The sequence below is a fragment of the Physcomitrium patens genome, chromosome 25 (genome assembly GCF_059467195.1).
Source record: "Physcomitrium patens ecotype Gransden chromosome 25, ASM5946719v1, whole genome shotgun sequence".
NCBI classification, from domain to species: Eukaryota; Viridiplantae; Streptophyta; class Bryopsida; order Funariales; family Funariaceae; genus Physcomitrium; species Physcomitrium patens.
The window spans coordinates 6,370,537-6,392,217 of record NC_143434.1 but is presented as its reverse complement, the minus strand read 5'-3'; the positions used below and the strand labels follow the sequence as shown (position 1 = coordinate 6,392,217).

The 21,681-nt window shown below is 33.9% G+C and overlaps 2 protein-coding genes across 16 annotated transcripts; one reads left to right on the top strand and one right to left on the bottom strand.

The window, feature by feature from the left end:
• Nucleotides 1–8,888: 8,888 nt before the first annotated feature.
• On the top strand, nt 8,889–18,363 carry LOC112277342 (E3 ubiquitin-protein ligase BRE1-like 2). 15 transcript variants are annotated; one of them, XM_090247568.1, is made up of 21 exons: nt 8,891–9,256; nt 10,330–10,452; nt 10,754–10,932; nt 11,134–11,295; nt 11,590–11,668; nt 11,864–12,097; nt 12,366–12,533; nt 12,674–12,879; nt 13,286–13,369; nt 13,502–13,621; nt 14,026–14,212; nt 14,433–14,593; nt 14,852–14,923; nt 15,117–15,193; nt 15,494–15,688; nt 16,089–16,161; nt 16,356–16,442; nt 16,744–16,881; nt 17,072–17,274; nt 17,482–17,647; nt 18,016–18,363. In XM_090247568.1, exons 3-21 carry the CDS (start codon nt 10,828–10,830, stop codon nt 18,145–18,147), a joined length of 2,649 nt encoding a protein of 882 aa, XP_090103694.1. In that variant the 5' UTR covers nt 8,891–9,256; nt 10,330–10,452; nt 10,754–10,827; the 3' UTR covers nt 18,148–18,363. The 15 variants fall into 15 exon arrangements, 12 of the variants coding, with proteins under 12 accessions (XP_090103693.1, XP_024365296.1, XP_090103694.1 ...); XM_024509527.3 differs by having other exon boundaries at nt 12,357–12,533; nt 13,502–13,702; XM_090247567.1 differs by lacking the exon at nt 10,330–10,452 and having other exon boundaries at nt 8,889–9,256.
• Nucleotides 18,364–19,036: 673 nt separating this feature from the next.
• On the bottom strand, nt 19,037–20,404 carry LOC112277343 (uncharacterized). Its single transcript, XM_024509533.3, has one exon. It carries the CDS (start codon nt 20,113–20,115, stop codon nt 19,537–19,539), a length of 579 nt encoding a protein of 192 aa, XP_024365301.1. The 5' UTR covers nt 20,116–20,404; the 3' UTR covers nt 19,037–19,536.
• Between the last annotated feature and the right edge of the window lie 1,277 nt (nt 20,405–21,681).

Here is a 21,681-nt window from a genome sequence, read left to right as displayed (position 1 = left end):
CTACTTCTCTTGTGTTGAAGTCTTTTACTTGCTTATGTCACTTTTGGGCTTCTTGAACTAAAACTCTTAACCAACAAATCACTCTTCCCCCAGTCCAAAAAATCTTTGAAGTATTAGAAAGTGGCTCTCTCAAATTACGTTGATTAGTATTATACTTGTAACTAATTACCAACATCCAAACCACTAATAGGTGAAATCTACAATTTCATTTTTCAGGTTACTCTGTCTGTAGCATATGACGTGTTCTCAATCAGAGAACAGGGCTTCTTTTCATGGATGCTTTCTATTGAAAAGTTGACGTTGGATGTCCGCCTACAGTTACATTGTTTAATTCTATGTTACACTTAAATTTATAGTTATATGTTTGTGTATGTACATACATATGTATGTTTGTGTGCATATATGAACATATGTGTGTATATGATATTGATTTTTTAAATTTAGTGGGAGTATTTTTAACCTCTTATGTTTTTGATTCTCGGTTTTAGATGATATATTTTTGTCATTGATATTCTTTACTTATTTATGTACGTGTTTATTTATTTACTTTATATTAATGTTATGAGAATCAAAAACATAGAAGCAGTAGAATGATATGATAAAAAACAATAAAGTAGTATCAGAGTAGTAGGTTTGCAAGCTATAACATAAATAAATTTGAATAAAAAGAATAAAGAAATTGAGGATGGTATCAATCTAGGATTAATCAGTTTTGTTTGTAAGATGTGAAATTTTTCACAGCTTACAAAATCACAAGTCACAAAGTTTGCACAAGTCACAAATAGATTTGTGCAGCAATTTGATAGAGAAATTTTCTAATAAGATGTGCTGCATGAGCTTGACATACATACTGGTCCAATTTATGTTAGATACTTGTAAAACAATTTTTTGGGAACTTATAGGAGATTGTAGAAAAGTGAGAGATTTTAAATGCCACACATCTCTCTTTAAAGAAATTCTTAATAATAAAAGAATATGAAAGACTCTAACGTGATATTCAACGTTTGTGGTGCCTTAGTAAAGTGAAGAACAACAAAAAACACTTGCACTCCATTGACCTAGAAAGTTAAAGATAGCTTCTATTTTAAAAATAATAAACAAGTAAAAGTTAACAAAAAATGCTAATTTTAAATAATAAGAATGTTGATTTTTTTATTAATCATTCAATTTTTAGATAAACATGACTTAATGTGAGCTTATTAGAATAAAACAAGCATAAATTTCATTGCATTTATTTCCTGATTTATCAAATAAGGTTTAATTAATGTTCAGTTGCATCAATTGTGAAGTAAATTTAATCTTATAAATATTTATACAATAAAACCTCATAATTAGGGATTCAAGGTGGAAGCATTGTGTTTTTATTTTTAAAAAAATTATTATTATTATTATTATTTAATTATGAGTTTACAAGTCTACTATGGACTTAAATATTCTTCAAGAGCCTAGTATGTGCGTTTAGATAATTATCTTATTTAGCAAGGATTTATCAGATTAAATGTTGATGCAAATATCTACATTAAAAGTTAAAATGATAATAGATTTATTATTTTGACAATCTATATTGATAACTACATACTTGTTAGTAAAAACATCTCATTTATTTACAAAATCAAAGAAATTCTTCACAATGCATTTGACATAATAGACAAAGGCAACATACATAACATACTTAGAAATTCTATTATTATTAATTGGCAAGAAGGCTGGACTATATTTACTTAATAAACATTATCATATTAGGTACCTAGTTGTAGAAGATAAACATTATCATATAATATATTGGGTACCTAGTTGTAGAAGATAAATAGGAAAATGTAACAACAAGATCTTAAGAAGTCTAATAGAATCTTGAATAAACTCTAATTAAACCTTAACAAACATAATCAAACTTTAACCAAATCCAAAAGAAATTTTGAAAGAAATTACTAAAGAAATATAAAGAAATCATAAATTCATCTTAAAAAATATTAAAGAAATTCTTTAAAAATGCTAAAATAAAAAACCTTAAAGAAATAATAAAGAATCTTTAAAAAATTGAAAATTAAAATATAAAATAAATTCTATGTAAATGCTAAGTAAATCCTAATCAAATTCTAATATAGCTCCAAATAAATTCTAATGAAATCCTAATAATTCTAAACAAATCTTAATAAAACACTAACCAACTCTCATCAAATTCTATTAAATTCTAAGTAAATCCTAATAAAATCCTAAAGAAATCTTAAACAAACTCTAAACAAATCCAAAAAAATCCTAAATAAATCATAACCAATTCTTATAGCTATTTTAAAATCTCAATAATAATTATTTAAATTATTGATGTCTACTAAACTTTCACCAATATTTCAATCCACAAGAAAATAATAAGCACAAAATTTTTGAGAAAAATCAAATTTACCAATTGAAAAAAAAAAAAAAAAAAAAAAAAAAAAACCCTAAAACTCTCAAATGTAAGTTTCCTTCCTAATTCAACTTAAATGTTTATCTTTTAGTAGCAATTTATCCTTATTGAACTATTAAATTGCTTTTCAAATTAATAGACATATAGATACTTAAGTCAAAAATATTATTACCAAATTTTTCTTCAATTGAATTGGGAGATGTTTTAGGATCATAGAAACCCTCACTAACTCTAAATTTCAAATATCTGAGATCCTAATCCAATAAAACTCTTATATCCTTCAATTAAACTATTTGATTGATCACAAATTTGTTAAACATATTTAAGACAAACACAATAACAAATGTACAAAATTTTACCTATAATTTGCCACAATATTCATACAATCTTCAAATATGTAAACCTCTTTTTATTTTTTAAAATCCAAAACCACCAAATTCATCTCTTTCTTTAAAAAGCCCTCAAAAACTCAATATGCTATCAGATTTGTTGAATTCAATTTCCAAACAATCCTTCTAAAGTTTTTTCTCTAATTGCATTTTTTAATTAGAATAAAAAACCTTGGAATCACCATAGGTTTGCACTTTTGTGCCTTGCGATTTGATTTCAACCCTAGTTCACAACCAATCCTCTTTGGATATCAAATCTTGATATTTTGAGGTAATTTTTGCTAAAATCTATTTTTAATTCTTTAAATTTTTATTTATATGATTTATTTTCTAAGTCTACTTTTTTTTGTCTTATTTATGGACTTAAAAAGTAAATAGAAGTTTATTTTATTATTATTATTATTTTTTTTTAAAAGATAATATTAATACTAATTTTTTTATTATTTTTTTATTATTTATCCATATTTTGCTACTACATCTTTTTACTAGGTTTTTTTTTTTTTTTTTTTTTTATAATTAATCCTATATTTTTATCTTTCACCATATAATTGTGTTATTACATGATAATGTATAGAATATAATGTGTTAAATTGTAATTCTTTAAGTACACCTATGCAATGTAAAATATAATTAAATAAAGATGATTCTTCTTCTATTCAAGAAGAATAGATTCTTATCAATTCATATCTTTATTCTCAGTTGTTTGTCAAGTTAATGCATACTTAAGTTAACTCTAAAGCAGATTGTGCTTACACTATTAATAATTTAGTGCAATATCTATTCAATTTTGGTCTACTCCATATTCTAACTTTGAAAAGAATTATATAGTATATTACAGATACATTAAACCTTAGTATTAAATATCAAAAATTACTTTTTGGACATTTTTTTTTATGGTTTTCTAGATGTTGATTGGATCAATAATAAAAATATTCAACACTCAATATAAGAGTATTTTTTTCATTTGGATTGTGGAATTATTTCTTGAGGCAGTAAAAGTAACAAATTGTTGCTATTTTATCTACAAAATTATAATACATGGTTCTAGCTAAAACCATTGCTGAAGTTATATAGTAATGAATATTATTAAACAAATTAGGATTTTCACAATTTGATTCTACTATTCTGTACTGCAAAAGTTAAAGTACAATTGCCTTAAGAGCAAATCCCAAGTATCATTCTCACTGCAAGCATGTGGATACATAATATTATTTCACCAAAGTTAAAGTTTTTGCTCATGAGATTCTATTAAATTATGTTTCTACATTTGATGTGATTATTAATATTTTCATTAAGTCTTTATCTCAAGACAAATATAAGCATTGTTTAATCAACTTGAAAATATATGTTTGATTATAACTAAGCTAATTCAACAATTAAAGCCTTGGCCACTTCTATAAAATTCTTTGATTCTCTTCTACATTCTTCTCACTTATGTAAGAATTATTATGTAATGTGTACCTATAGTTGTTGCCTTAAGCATTCACTTCATTACTTATATATGCATATTCATGTATTCTTTCAATTTATGAACCTATTATTTATTTTTCTTATACCAATAATGCATAAGTTTGGATATTTTGATCAATCTTGGAGTGGAAGATTGTGAGTCATTAAAATAGCTTACCTTTAGTTTTAGCACAAAAAATATACTTAGAATGTCAAAAACCACAATTGTTAAGTAAAGTAGGTGTAGAAAACTTTAGATGAGTGAACAAGTAGTATTAATTGTAGAAATGTGACTTCTTTTCAAAATTCTCAATATCACCAAATAAATACTAAGTTGGATGAAGCTAGATGTGGATGAAAATTAATTTCATAAATAAGAATTTGATAATAGATGTACACTATATTGAATGAATAATTAAATTTGGATGAAGTTAGATTAAGATTTGGATGAATTTATGATAAATAAATAAAATTGGATGAATATTTATTTGGAGATAAATTCTCATTTATATACAAATTCTTAATTGTGGATGAATTTTTATTTGTGAACAAAGTTTTGCTAAGAAATGAATTTTTTTCCATGGATAAAAACTTCTACGAATTAAATGATGTTGGATAAATTATTTTTTTCTTTATAATAATTAGATGAAATGAAAAAAATTAGTAGACCTTTACAAGACCTTAAGTTATAATTGTAATTAATTAGAATACTTATAGTAAAATAATTCCTTATGAAGACTAATAAGCTATTATTAAGGTGGTTTTATTTAGGTTACAAAGATATCTATGATAATTCAATTGTCCATTATCCAAGAACAATCAAAGTATATAATTTTTAAAGATTAATAAATAATTTATATATATATATAGACATTGTCTAATAGATAAACGTTACTAGTAAAGAAGAAAAATTTGAAGGTGAATAATATTATAAACAACATACAAACTTACATCCATCAAGCATAGAATTCTTTAAGTTAAGAAAGTAAAGTAGATTTTGTACAAATTACACTTTATAAAATCACAGAAAATCAAAAGCAACACAGATAAAAGATGCAAAGAAATTGGAAGCAACACAAATCGAAGATTCAAGGTAATTAAAAACAATACAAATTTGAGATCCAAGAAAATTGGAAGAAACTTAGATTTAAAAATTGGTACAAATCTCAAATGTAATACAATTATTACTACTCCAATATAGCCCCTACTACAAACATCTAAAGAAAATCAAAGGGTCTTTAAATAATTTAAAGTATTAATCAAGTCTTTAGTGAAGTTACTTACAAAATACATGCATTAACTATACACTTCAATTTCAAAAAGTATTAGAAGAGAGTTCTAGAGTAGGGAGACTTTGCACAAAGAAGAAAGTCCTTTAAATTCCAATCCTTAAAAATATAATTAGAAAAATAATTGACAAAACAACAATTGGATGAAAAAACATTGGTTGGATGAATATACAACAAGACTAATGTTATAGTGAGAGTGTTAAACACATATAAAGTATATAGTATATTAGTTGAACAATTATAATACAAAAAATTGTAACTTTAGATTCTTAGATAGTTGAATAATATATATATATATATATATATATATATATATTTATAGTTATAAAAATTATTACTAATATAATAAAAGTTTAATTGCATATTTTTGATTCTTATATAATTTCTTTAATTATGAACTACTTAGCAACATATGCTAAAGTTCTTAGTCTTAATTGCAAGCTACACATGAACATTGATCTCTTAGAATTCATATAGAAAGGACTCCTAAAACTTGAAGATGGCGAGGTTAAGGAATCATACTATTTTTTCCACCACATAATTCTTTTATTTCTTGAATTATGTTAATTAATGCAAATTCAATATTTTCTTGAGCTTATAGATCATTATTTCTATAATCTTACAAAGGATGTCCTGAAGCCATTTAAAGAACTTGTGAGCTTGTGGTAGATGCTCTTTGGATCAATACATAATGATTTCAGAAAATAAAAATTAGAAGTTTAGCGTATAGTAGAATACAAAGAATCTATGATTATTGCAAAAGATCTAAACAGGTAGAGTACAATAATTGCTAGTGCTATTGGCTTCGTCTAATATGTTGTACAAGCTTTTTGTATAAGTGCATAAGGATAGAACCTAAGAAGGCAATAGAAGAGTTGCTATAATACACCACCTTAATGCAATGGAGGATTACTTATAACCAAGACAAATATTGTGTGAATATATTGTGTAAAGATTAGCTAATGAATTTTACTTCTCTTTTTAGACATCTAATTTCTCTCAAAGGTTTTCTTAAAACCATAAAGAGTGAATCTCTACTTTGGACTTCAAACTACCTTAACCTCATCTCAAACAGTTCTAATGATGCTAGAAATTCTTGTCAATAATACTCAATATGGCAAAATAGGATCCATTGTACAATGTCATGTTTTTAATATATTGTTATCATTTCAATATGATATTAGAGCAATACATAGTATAATTTCAAAATTATTTACAACAATTGTATCAAATAAAATTTAGTACGAACACTAGTTATAGTGTTTGTCAAATAAATACATCAATGATTCTTACAAAGTTGTGGTGGTTATTGAAATTGTGAGTATATTTATATATCAAAGAATAAAAAAATTAATTAGGATTACACATGTTTAATGACTATCCTCTAAGATGCTCTACACTTTCTTACAAAAATGATTGTGGTCACAATTTTCCTTCAAACATTCACAATATTTCAATAGATGATGACCATCAAATAAACTATACAATATGAAGATATTGTTGATTTATCACTGTGAAGATTACTTTTAATAGGTGCATGAACATAAAAACTGATTGGCACATGATTAATTTCAGATTATTTTTGAACTTAACATGATAATATTTTTGAAGTTAAAGTTCAACATTACATGTTTAGAAATTCAATCTATCTACGCCATTTAAAAATAAAATAAAATAAAATAATCTTAATCTTAATCTTTCTCCAATTTTTTTATAAATACTTACAAAAAAAAATTAATTACACATAAAAAATGTTATATATCTATATTATAATAGAATTGTGCTTTTCCAATAAAATAACTACAAATTATGTTAAAACCACTCAGAACATAGGCTTTTTCACAAGGTAAAGAACTGCGTTGCCATTTCACATATAATTGTACTATTGTGATTGAAAAATTAGAAGAAATGTAACAAAACAAAATACACAACAAAATCCACTCTCCTGTTGGTTTGATGAGTTTCTACTAGTATGTGTGTATAAACACAAATATAAATATATATAGTAAACAAGAAAAGAAATCATGTGGCAAGTTTATTAATTGTCAAGTTTTTATTTATTTATTTATTAATGTATTTATAATTACTCAAATTTGGCTAATATATAATATTATTGAACAAGTTTGGCATTCTATATGGGCAATCGGAATATGAATGTATTCCATTTTATATTAAAATTTTGATAATATTACGATATAATATCAATATACTGCATATTAGTAAAAAATGTAAATTTTTTTACAAAGTAAGTAATTTAATTTTTTTTTCACTAATTAAGATTTTTGATTTGCAATCTATGGCAAATTAGAATTCAGAATAAATTTTGTGAAATTGCAGACCAGTAATACATTTTTTAGAATGCTTTAATTTGAATCAAATCAAGAATTTATCTTTTTTTTTTTTTCTTTTTTTTAATTAAAAAACCATCCAATCAACAAACTTCATGGACAAACTGAAAAATTAAGTTAATCAGCAAATTTCAAGGACAGACACCAATTTTTTATAATAAAGTAGACTTATGAAGTAAAAAAGAAAAAAGAAATCATGAATCCAAAAAAACTTATAATAATTATGATTTTTTTGTAATTTTTTTGTCTTCCATTTATATTTCAAGTTGTGCACATATTATAAAAAAAGTTTAAAAAGTATAAGATATAATAAATGCAAATCGCCATGACTTGTATTGCTGTCTCTGTAAATTCTTTTCTATGTATATTTGATTTGATTTGTTTTTGTTTCTTTGTTTTTTTTGTAAGTTGAAAAGTTATTACAAAAATTCACCAAAGGCAATGTTTTGATTAGAATGAAATATAAAAGGTTTGTCTTAAAACCAGTTGGTCTCACAGAATTTTTAATTTTAAATTTTTTTATTAATATAAAAAGTACAAAAATAAAAAACCCATTATATATTTTGATGCATTGATCAAATAAATTATTTATAATTTTTTGAAAGGCCTAAATCACATAGTGAAAGAAAAAAAAGTGAAAAAATTATAAAAATCCAAAATTACACACACACACTCACTCGTATGATTTATTTTATTTTATTTTAAATTCCATCAAATAAAATTTAAATTAATAGGGTATATAGCATGTAAACTTAAAAAGAGTAAAACCTCTCTACAGTGAGATGAAGAACTGGCCCAATGTACGAAGGATACCGTCGCTCGCTTCCCGAGACCGTGGAGACCCATGGTAATAGGGGTAACCAAGGCCCCAAGGATACCGGTACCCACTTTACGAGACCATTGAGACCCACGGGAATGGGGCATCAAAAGTCAAACATCCTCTCGTGCCCCGAGACAATACCGGAGCTTAAATAGAAGAGCCCGTCGCCGCCCCCGCCCCTGACGTCGCAGTTGTGTGTGTTTGGTATGGGATCTTGCATGTTCCTGTTCCTGTTCCTCTCGTCATGTTGTTGTTGTTGTTGTTGTGATTGTTGTTGTGATTGTTGTTGTGGTTGTTGCTTCCTCTTCATATTCCCTGCGCCATGCCGCTTCTCTTCATTCTTCTCGCCGTGTGCTGACGAGCCAGAATTCCGTTTCGTTGCCAATTGTGGAGCCTGTTTCCGGGAAAGGGATATGCACCATAGGTATCACGGTTCGGGGTTCATTGCGGTGGCGGTTCTGCGGCTAGTGGAGAAACAGTGGAGAGCTGCGGACAATGAAGGGTCGTTACGAGGTGACACTGTTCGAATTATGGTGTTAACGCGAAGATATGTCGTGGTGAGTGAGAGGGAGGAAGTCAAGTGAGAGGTTTCAACTTCCTGGATGTCCTGGAAAATAATATCTAGTGACTGTGACGTGGGAGTCTTGCAGGCCGGGATCAGTTGTGAAGTTTTGTGAGTTTTTGTTGTTAATTTGGTGTGGCGAGGTTTAAGGTTCGTGCAGCAGCGGCGTTCGTTGTATTGTTATTGTGCCGGGAATTTTTTTGTAGCAGATGTTTTTGGTGCGTATGCATGTAAGTTATGACTTGACAATGTGTAGGTGTAAATGCATTGGTATGGACAAGTGAACTAGGCACAGAGGGTTTGGGATGGTACGTTTTGTATTTATATGTTGCTTTCTTTGAGAACTTGGGGTAGAACATGTTATATTGGAACTATAATTCGCCCTCGACGTATATTGTAGTAGTGATGGCGGTCAGTCATGATCGTCTCGGGGCGGGATTTCCTTGTCGCTCGAATTTAGGGTTTAGGACATGTGCTCGCTTAGGGACGTTGTAGCGAATGATCAGCCGCTAACCTTCAATATTCTTGTTCGATGTGACATCACTGTTTTGTGAGAATATTGTTTTAGATACCCAATCTTAGGCAGACGTGCGCTCTCATCTTCGTAGGTACAGTATTAGCATTATTTCAACAAACGTTGAAATGTCAACATTTACAGCCCATCGAAGTCTTCAAATTATTGTCGAGTTGTCACTTTTGGAGTGAGAAGTTCATCCTAATTGGATTCCTCGTAGTGATTTTTGCTGCTCAGTGTATTTAATTGCTAGTTGGTGGTGAGAGTTTAACCACGTTTTTGGTCTCTATGGGTTATCTTGATTCAGGGATCGTTCAGGTGGCGTAGAATTTGAGTGACTGTCGTAGAAAACATGGTTTTTGAAAGTTTTGATACGCTTTCTGGGTTCCAGAGTTTGGTTTAACGAACTATGACTTAATAGTTACCAGAGCATTTTGCGGGTATGACTCTTGATTCAGCAGATTATCTTGCTAGCAAGTATACCCCTCGGCTGCTTTTCTGTTTTCTCTGTTGTTCTCCAGCGCACATTGATCTTGGTTGGTTTCATGTCGTAGGGTCTACAGTTCGCTTTTGAAGCGTTGATTGTTGCTGTGAGTGAAAAAAAAAAAAATCCCTCGGAACGAAAGGTTCATTCATTTTTTTACGAGTTGACTGAGGCTCTAAGAACTCCTTTAGAGGTATATTTCGTGCTCGAAGCTGACCATTGCCTTAAAGACGCGGACAGATGCTTGTCTTAAATTCATCTTTGCACCCGTAGCTCTGTTTTAGAAAAATTGGGTGTTGAGGTCATATTCATTCGAAACTTGAAGTGGTGGTGCCGTAGTACTTTACTTTTTGTTACTTGATTTCGGTATCCTCAATCAAACCCCGTCCAAGTTTGCTTTCTATTTATTCCTTTCAGGGAACTATTGCCTGACTGGATATAGAATATGAATTTTGGTCGAAAGCTCAGACAGGTCTATATATTGGCTATTGTAGCGCTGTAGACCGCGAAAGATTGATCGATAAGGACAACTCCTGATCATGCACGTCCAAGCAAAAGTTCAGGCATCATGGGAAGTACAGAAGATTCTGACCGCAAACGCCGCAACTTTAATCATTCTGTATCCCCTGTAGTCATGAAACAATCTCTTACACCTTCATCTGAAAAGAAGAAGGTACTCTCTACCTTTATCTTTCTTTCTTTCTATGTTATGTTTTACAATTCTCAAATACTACGTCCTTGTTTATTCAAGAGCATGGGAGGTTATGCTCTTATACTTGTTCCTGTCTGAAATTTATTTTTATTTTCAGTCTGGAGGATGTGGTGAATTTTTTATTTTTTTATTTTTGAGGTATTATTATGGGTGAAAACGCAGGTGGATGCTCAGATGTTGCATTACCAAAATTCTAAGCTTTCTCAGCTGCTCGAGGTCCAGCGCAACGAAATAAATGTTCTGGAGGGAAAATTGAATCAACTTCATAACAAGCAGGTCTCATTCGATGAGAATCTCTCAATCGTCAGCCGCGTATGGGATCAGGTTCGAACTTAATATTATTGTTTGCTGATATTTATCGAACCGCCTATGGGATCAGGTTCGATAAATATCAGCTCTCTCTTTTTTTTTTCTTTAAATTTTTCCTAGTTTACGTTCAAAGACTTCGGATTCTTCTTGTATTGGTGTTCTCATTTATCGCCTTATTATAAGTATATGTGTGTACGTGTTTTTTTGAGGAATAGGATGACATTCATGTGAAGCCACTGTATTGATCAAGAGTGCTTTGATGAACTCACATGTCTGCCGTAACTAATGGGAGTAAATCGCTTATTCTAGGTTGTGGATGACTTAGAGCTGCTGACAGTACGAGTCGGTCCTACATCCAACGGAACTCATGCTTTGGGGTCTCCCCATGGTGCGTTTTGAATCATCAATTATCCTATCAAACTAAGATCATTTTAGCTTCCATTTCTTGCACATACGAGGACTTTATGACATGGTTATAATTTTTTTGAGTGTGTTAGTTGCCAAATCTTTGGCCAAGGCATAGTAATTCGTAGAAGATTGTATTTTGAGAAGGCAACATTATATCGTTGCTGTTTGCCAACAGATCGGGATAATGCCTCATTTCGTCCAGAGCAAACTTTTCTGCAGCGGCTGCTTGATAGAGGAGCCACCGACAACTCCACAATTAATAGAAGTAATGGCTCAGTTGAGTCTGGACTCTTCAGCCGAAAGGCAGACATTGCTATGACTGTGACGTATCTGGTGCAAAGTATTGATTATGAGCGAGCTCGAAACGATGAGCTTGTGAGTAGTTTACGAAATGATATTGCTTCTATTGGTAAGGAGTCTTACATTACGGGAAGACTGTTGACATTTGCATGTAAAGTTGTGAAAGCTGGTCATTTTAGACGGGCTACCATTGCGACTGAAATTAACAACAAATATTCATAGAGTAGTAGTTTTTTAGATGCTTATCTTCCGTGCAGATCAGTTTCTTGTTTTAAAGGTTGTGCTTTGCATACTTGCATATCTTTTGAGTATAAAATCCAGCAAGGGAAGGTTTTAGGAAATTGTGGCTATCATGATGAACTCAATAGATGTGGCAGGTGTCAATGGGTCGCTCGCAAAGGCAGATGAAGAGCTTTATGCAGAAGCGAAAAAGGTGCGAGGTTTTGTGGAGGATCTTCACTTAAAACACCGGCAGCTCTCTGCTGAACTGGGGACTTGTGGTGATTTTCAAGCGAAGGACCAAGCTGAGGTGAAGAGATTAAAAGGTGTGTATATATCAATTTGTTTAAGTTGTTTCTACCGCTGCCAACCACAATTGTCTTCTACGTGCTTGTAATTATGCTTGAATTGATAGTGGTCGCTTGAAGATTTCCACTACATTCTGACGATATTTTTGACGCTGCAGGCGAGCTGGAGGAAGTTTGTGCTGATCTAGAAGCTAACAGGCGCCAGTTGACTGCTTTCCGCTCTCAGGATGCGACGCTCTCCGGTTCAGCCACACCCAGTGCTACGCCAACTCGGAAAATGTTTGAAGTAAGGGAGGGAGATGCAGAGCAAGGGAAATTTCCTGAAGAGAATTGTGAACTGGAAACTGGTTTGGAAGAGGCTAAGGTATTGAATCCCTCCCATTAACACCATTTTTTGAGTTGGACGAAACAGTGCAACAGCGAAACAATTGTTTCAAACTTGTTGAAGTAGTACTAATTTTTGCATCATTCTTGTCGGCAGCAACTTGCATGGACAGTGCCGCTGCTTAGGTTAGAAATTAGCAAATACAGTACTGTATGATTTGGAGATTTGTAAATTATTTCAACTGGAATGCGACTTCTGCAGGCATTTGCCGCTTCCAATCGAGCTGATTAGTGCTTGACAAAGAAGCGGTTTATTGCATGCGGATTTCTACCTCTTACGTTGCAAGTATTCGAAGTAATTTGCATGTCACAATCATGTAAACCATAATGCTTATAATCAGTAAAATCACGCTATCATTGTATTAAACTGATGTAGGATTTTTCAGTCATTGGCAGCCCGAAGCCTTACAGAGCTTCAAGAAGCTATGCATAATCACTTGGATGATATTCGGAAGATCCAGCAAATGCAGGTTAGATTTGCTAGTATTTTGTTCATAATAAAATTGAGTAGAGGTGTATTAAAAATTACTTATATTTAGTGATTACTAGCCATGCATGCGGTTCACTGTTTAGGTCGATTGATTTTGACTCTTGATAACCAGGATGAACTGGATGACCAAGAAAGCATCATATCTTTTCGGCAATATCAGTCACTGGATGAACAAGTCCAGTATTTGAGGACTGAAGTTGAGAAGTATCGGGCCGTGGTAGACGAGTTACAGGTGTGGTTGTCATTTGACCATCATGTTTCCTTACGCATATCAGTTTCGGAGAATCGAACCCGTAAGACTTCAGATGTGCAAGTAAATGCTGGTGGCTCAGTCATGCTGTGTTGTCTGTGTCAGCCGTTTTGGTGACAATGAATGTAGTTTACCATATTGTTTTATTAGATAGACTATTATCTTGGCATATACCAGTAAGCAGGTAGATGATTGCTTAGTTTTTAGTACGCTTTTATGCACTCTGATGTTTTCCTAAGGGTTTATGAGAGCCCTCAGGCTGTCAAGTTAAGTGACTGTAAACCAGTAAAAACTCATGCAGATAAAACATGAGTATAGTATTTTTGGATACATTATGGTCATATATTAAGATGAACTGATCTATGTTTTAACCTCTGTATGTGCAGGTAGAGCGTGTGTCTCTTGTGCGCCAAGAGAAAGAAGTTATATTGAAAGCTGAGGCTGGTGATGCAGCTCGTAGGGCAGGCGCCATTTCTGATGCTCGGGCAGCAGATTTGGAGTTAAAGTTGCAGCAGTGCATGTCTGATTGCGACACTATGCGATTAAGAATTGAAGACGCAACCCGGGCTTCAGGTGTGTGTTTTTGTGACTTTTAATATGAGTAGGAGGATGTGCTTTCTATTTTAGTACCCGAAAATATTGAATTTCTGTTTTTGAGCTGACATTGGTGTTTTCTGTTGGGATTGCCATATGTTGTTATTGCTTGTTTAGTTACGAAAATGAATTGGTGACCAATATATGGCTTGTTTTAGTATTTTTTTTCTTCCCTTGATGTCTTATGTGACTTTTGCAGGAAGAAAAGAGTCGGTAGCTGATCTCAAGAAGGAGAGCACTAATCTTCATGAAGATATGAATATGATTCAAACTCAGTTAGACGATTTCAAGGAAACCGGCTCAGCTGTCCATTCACTGCGAGCAAAGCTTCACTCCTTGCATTTGATTCTGGAAAGAAAAGTAAGCAATGAAGCACTTGTATATCTCACATCTGCTAAGAGAACACATAATAATTTTAAGAATTTTTCTTTTCGTTGACATTAACTTTTCAGACGTTAGAAGAAATGATCTGATACATTTGTTTTACATGCAAAAGTACAACTCGCAAACCTACAGAGGCTTCAGATTAAAGACCAATATGTTTAACTTGATGTTTCAAATGGAGCCTGCCTGTTATGGAAGTGCTTGTGGTCTGATGTTTAAACTGTCTATTTGCAGACATTAGAAAGTCGGCTTCTCAGTGACCAGTATGCTGGCCAAGTTCGAGAACTGAACTTTATTCAGGATGAGGTATGTTTGTCATTTTGAAGCTAGTAACAGGAAGGTTAGTGGAACAGTTGGTTATGTTTTCTTTTGCTCTCTAATCGCCAGTGCGTGTTCTGAGGGTAATGCGTTTTGCAAGACAATGTCAAGTTTTTTCAGTATCTGTGGTCAATGATGTGGAGTCATGTTTACCGAGGTACATTTTGTGATCAACCTGCAGGTCAGGGGTTTGCGAGATAGCGAGAAAGAACTAAAGCTTATTTTGGATATGTACGACAGGGAGTTGAGTGATCCGAGGTAAACTTGTTAAGCACTTGTGGCATTTTGGTGTCACATTTTAGCCTGTGTGAATGAGTGAATGAGTTGCTGCGTGGCATTATATCCAGGTCATTGAATTACTTGAAGTAAATGTTTGTTAAGTGGGCATGCTTGAACTACGGCTCTTGTTTTGGGGACTTAGGGGTAATGGTATTCCCTTAGTCTGAAAGTCTTATTATTATGTTGTGATGTGGTGCAAACATTTTTTAACTCAGTATCTAATTCAGCGGTTGTCACAAGACCTCACAATCAGTTAAATCGATTTGTCTGTTTTGACAGGGAAGTTAGAGAATTGCAACAAGCGGATTGCAGGGCTCTAGCGGAAGTAAAACGACTGCAGTTGGCTCTAGACGAGCACAATCTAGAGCGTCGTGTTAAAGATGCAAATGAAGCAGAGGCTGCGTGTCAGCAGAAACTTACTGCGGTGGACGCTGAGATTGCTGAGCTGCGACAAAATCTAGATGTTTCTTACAAGTAAATATTATGAACCCGTAGTCTTACCACCACGAATGGCGTATCTGTGTCATACTCATAAGAATGATGCAATTAGTATGTTCCATCTTGATAATGTTTTTGAACTGGACCTTCGAACTTGGATTCTCGGAGTTCTTTTTTCTTGCGCAAAAAACCAATTCTGAGCATCACGACCGCGTTATTTCGTTGCAGGGCTAAAAACTCCAATTAAAATGTCGTGCACTTCCTATGTTATCTTTTTCCTCTGAAGATTCGTTGGGCTACTTTTAGATTTGGAATTAAAAAACATTTTATTCTTTTTCTTGTAGTCTTCCTTTACGGAATCGTGCAACCTTCCGGAGGCTGCTCATTTTCAGTTTCTTAAACGTTAAATTTTAAGTGCTATTTTCCTTGACTGCAGGGTTGCTCAAGATTTAAGGGAGAGTCTGCAGACCAAGAAAGAGGAAGAGGATACGTATATAAGTGAAATAGACGTGTGTTCTAAGCTCTTTCTTTATTGCATGCCAATTCTGTCAAACAACGCTTATTTGACTATCCATGTCGTGATTTTGGTGCCTATTTTATTTCTCATCGAGAATGTGAGCGGTTCTTTGACTTGCTGCAAACCTTAAGATCTCTTGGTTCATAGCGTAGTCTCTTCTTTTTACGATTTTCTCGCCTTGTGCAGGATATTACACAAGCTTACATTGATATGCAAATCCAGAATCGGAAGTTACTTCAAGAAATCATAGAACGTGATGAATACAATGCTCAGGTGAGATTACATGCTTTACTGTAGAACATGTAACTATCATTTTGCACATACTTTCCAGGCCGAAACATAATCTGGATGTGGAGATATCTTGCTGCTGACGACAATGAATTTTTGGGCTCTTGCGAGTCGGTTCATTGGGTCTTATTACAGCATCATCGTAAGCTCCTCTTAATATTCACGTCATCAAGTCACTTATATTTTAACTCGTTTTTCTATGGAATTTGGACAAGCAAGAAGAATAGCGCTCTAATAGTGGAACATTTCCTTGAACTCACATGGATGCTGCTGTGTTTGGAATTAGTTGATGTCAGACAGCCTCAAAGCCAAACAGCTGCAGACTTCATTACAAGCTGAGAAACAAGTGTTGAATGCCCGGATGCAACATGTAATTGCTCGCGCCGACCTCCACAAACAGCACGTTGCTCGTATAGAAGATCAAGTATGGACTTTTTAAATTGCTTATTGTCTGACTTATCTTAGACCCTGTCAAGGAATGTGATAAAATTCCTAATGGGTTTGGTATGATGTCAGCTATTGTTTTCAACATTAGTGAAGACCCTCCGATCTGTAATTGTGTTTTGCATTATTGCTCTGAAATGTTGAATTTGATTGAATTTTTGTTGTTGCAGGCCAGAGCATTTATTCATGAACATGGGAAAGCTATAGACGAAAGTCGACATCAATCATCAGCAATGGAAAGTGCTAAGCGGAAAGCTGTTGAGATGGAGAAAGAGTTGGCTTCTGCTAAATCTGCACTAGCCGCTGCAGACAAATTGTTAGAGGAGCGTGGTCAGAGATTGCTGAATGTGAATCTGCAATTAGGAAAAGAGAGGTTGGTATTGGTTTCCGTGTTAAGACTACGGAAATGGCACGAAATGGCGACACCCGTGGAGAGGATCCTATTGTAGTAGTGTTATATTATATATCATGCACTTTTTTTCTTTTTCCAATTTTGCGTTGTCATTTTGTTCTGACATCAAGCCAAACCTGTTCGCACCTGTTTGGGTTGGCTGTAATGATTGTTGTGGGTAAGCTTTAGGTTCGAGAAGCGAAGGGCTCAAGAGGATTTGAAAATTGTAAACATGAAGACTGCACGCCTTCATTCTCTTCACGATGTCGGTTCCACTGCAGAACGGTTACAAGAACAAGTTAATGATTACAGAGCTATTTTGCAATGCAATGTCTGCCACGATCGAAATTTTCAGGTGCTCCTCTTTCCATTGGATTGCGTAAATTGAACCTTGGATTGTGTCTTGTGATATTTTTCATTATTACATGTTATGTTATGAATACAGCCAGTAAGGTCTTAACAGTCCATTGCTAGGAAACATAAGCTGGTAAATATCTAATGGTCAACAGGTACTCTTATGCATAGCAGAGGGTATATGTGAAGGATCAAGCTAATCCAACAATTCTATCAAATTCAATTTGAAGAAAATACCTGGTCATACAGAATTATTGGTGTTTAGAGGTTATGTATTTAACAATCGGGTTGATATATGTTGATTTTGGTGACTAAATGTTGATCAATCAACACAAGGTTGTACTGAGCTTGAGCTTTGTGTGGTGACAGGCTATTATCACTAAATGCTACCATCTATTTTGCATGCCTTGTATTCAACGGAATCTGGAATCCAAGCATCGGAAATGTCCTGGTTGCGGGATTCCGTTCGGGCAGAATGATGTCCGATCCGTGTACATATAAGACAGTTTATTTTTTAAGGAAAGCCCTGGCCAGCGAAAATTCATCCAACAGTGTACCCCTGATCATAGTTGGAGAATGCCCTGGGTTCCTGCTCCATACATCGCACTGTAGTCAACGCATCTTTCAGATGTTCAACATTACTCGTAGTTTAGGTTTCTTTGTAATTGTGAAATCTTTTCTTGCTTTCGAAATATGCCCTTCCACGTCTCACTCGTACAGTGATCTACAGAAGCCCGTCAGATCAAACTGCGCACGCCACGTCTATAGTCGGGATAAAACAAGATCACAGAACTTTGGTAGGTGATCAACATGTGAGGTCCTCTGTGAAACAAGGCAGTTGAAGTGGCTCTTTAGGCTGTCTGTGTCTCAGAAGGTACTAATTCTATGCTTGAATCCCACCGCATTTCATGATGTGAACTGGAAACCAACGTGAAGTATCGTTTGGAACGGTAAATTGGCATCTCGGAGGGGGGTTTCAGTTTAATGTACTGTTAAGTGTTCTCACAGGTCACAGATAGGAAACATAACCGTTGATCGGAATCTGTGTTTTCTGGTTTTGCTGGTCAAAATAGTACATCATTTAACGTATAATTTCTGTCGTACGGAAGTTCAAACTGCCAAAGGTGAAAAATTAAGAGGATTATCGGGTGACGGAAGCTTCTCTCTTCTCAATGCCACAACTGAATTAATCCTTGAACTAATCAAGTTTTCGACACTTTGTTCATTTCATCAGCCACAAGTCAATTTGGTTGAAAAACATGAAACGAATTTAATTAGAAGACGGCTCTCAGATAAACTGTTATGGAATGGAGTTACTGATTGTAACACCAGGTTTTTTGTTTCTCTTTTCTGTTGCACTGAATGAACGCCACAAGGACAGTGATGTAGATTCTTCTTGAAAGGACAAAATCTTTATAGAATGGAAGCTGTGTTTTCCAACTCAATAAGTGAAGGCGGTAGCGCAGTTCACAACCATTTAGATAGCAGAAACTATATCACTGAGCTCTAATAGCCGACCAGAACGAATACATCTAGCGTACAGTGACTCAGGGAAGAACTAGTTCTAAGCCTTGGAACAATCGTATGAAACAGGAGTGCACTCCCTGAAAGTTTTTTTTTTCGTCTTTTGTAGAATTGTGCCGTAGGAGCATTGATGAGGTCTTCGTTGGAAAAATGCACACGCGTCTAGCCTTTAGAACGGTACCTTCCTGTAACAGGATCCAACGGTGTCACCTGCGAAAATCGAGATGAAACACCAGAAACGTGAAGGCGACTTCACGTGTCCTGTCTACCTCCAAACAGTGACGAGTTTGGGCACGGGCGTGGATAATGATGCAGATCCATTATCATGCTTCATAATTACTCTGGTAGGTAGTCTGAATCCGGAAATTAGATCCGAATAGTAGCGGATTGAGAAGCAACATAACGCAATTCCGCTAATGCAGAACTCATCAGCTGGCAGAAGTCTTCAAAGTTGACTTTCCGCTGATCCGAGCCAGTAGCAGTCTCAACCATGGCCAAAAGATCCTCCAACGACAAGCACTGACCTAACGATCCCATCACGCCGCTCAAATCATCCGAACACAACACATCATCGCCGTTTCGGTCCAACACACGAAATATCTGCCTCAGCGCCTCGTACCCGAGCGACGAGAGACTCTCCGGCGCCTGAGGAACATGAGCACTCACAAGCGACATAAACTCGTCAAAGTCCACCGCACCGTTTCCATCTCTGTCAGCTAGAGAAATCATATTCTCTATCTCCTCCGAACTAAGATTACTCTTGAGTGAATACTGCAAAAAATGCGACAAGTCTTCCGCCTTGATAGTCCCATCTCCATCTCGGTCCATCATGTCAAAAGCCTCCTTCAACTGCGACTCCTGCCATACAACAGCTCCTCGAGCCCCCTCGCTCCTCTCCAAACTTCTTCGATGGTCATTGCTGCCGGGCACTCCCTCGTAACACATTTTCACGAAACAGCCTCCTCACAACACTCACCCGCACAAAATCTTAAACAATGCAGACCTCCTCAACAACACTCCACAGACAAAAGCAACGCAATAAGACGCTCTCACGGAACCAAGCGAGAGCTTGAGATCGAAACTACTGAGAGAATGCAGTTGAAGGAGGAGCTAAGTAAACAAGCCGGTGCCGTATGAAATCTGTCTGACACATGAGGAAACATCGACCATCGAATGTGGTGACGGAGACTGGATTCCATGCAAAAAAAACTTGTGGTTCGAGATCGATGCGTTACTAAAACGTGTCCAACAACGGAACGTTCGTGGAGGCAGGACACAGGAAGTTCAATGCCACCTAACGAACGGACAAAGTGTACGTCCTGATGGCCACCGATTCGTCACGAGTCACGTATACGTCCACGTCACGTCCACTGAGAGGACGGACGTCTCGGTCGGACGACTGAGTCCGCTTCGGAAGATCCTTCTGGCGCTTTCCAGGAAACACGAGGCGCCGTTGGTGCAGGTTCGGGCATGGACACTGGGCCCCATCCAATCCTCTTTCACTGCCTCTCCTTTCCTTCTTCACCCAGGCCTTTTTTTTTTTTTTTTATTCCCTTTCTTATTAGAGTCATGAGGCACATGTGCTTTTTTCACAAGGGTTTTGGCCTATTATTCTTTGTTTTTCTGGTCCAACTGTTATTCTTATGTTACAGAACAGACACTTAAGTTTTTTTTTTTTTTTTTTTTTTTTTTTGTTTAATTGTGAATTATTATTTATTTATTTATTTACAAAAAATATGGTGTATTCAATGCTTTAAATTAGTGTTTCTTTGATGTACATAGAGAATTAAGGCCACATCCTTTATGTATCTAAGGGTGGAACCAAAAACAACACAAGGTAAGTCCAATTTACAAAAAAAATGTTTTTTTTGTTGTCAAATTGAATGGTGGTGTTCCTAGGTAATATCTTATTTTCATATTTATTATTCTTATTATTGTTTCTTTATCAAATTTTGATTTGTCTCTTCTTAGTTAGAAGCATTTTTCTTTGTTAAGTTGTTATTCTTTTTTTGCATGTAAATTTTTATTAGATTTTTACTTGAGCAATTAAATGTTCACTTATTTTTATTTTTATATGTATATTGTTCAAGATTTCATTTTTATTTTAAAATTTATATTTTTCTAGAAATTTAAATTAAAAGAAAATGATTTAAAAAAAATTAAACTTTGGTGGTAATTTATATACAAAATAATTTTTTTTTAGATTTTTAATAACTTTAACATAATAATTTTTTAGCTTCCTAATTACTATTAGAAGTTTTTAACAAACTTCAATCAAATTACTTAGCCACTCAACAAGCTTATAAGTAAAGGCCAAATGTAGACTTTAAATCATGAGCAAAAAAATGACATATTTTTAAAATTAAAACAATGGTTGGATTGAATTCATATGCTTTGACATCTTAATGTTTTCAAATCATTTGAGTTGTACACATATTAGATTGTTGTGAAATTGAGTTATATTGATATAAAAAGATAATTCAAAAAAAGATTATAATTACTTATGCCTTT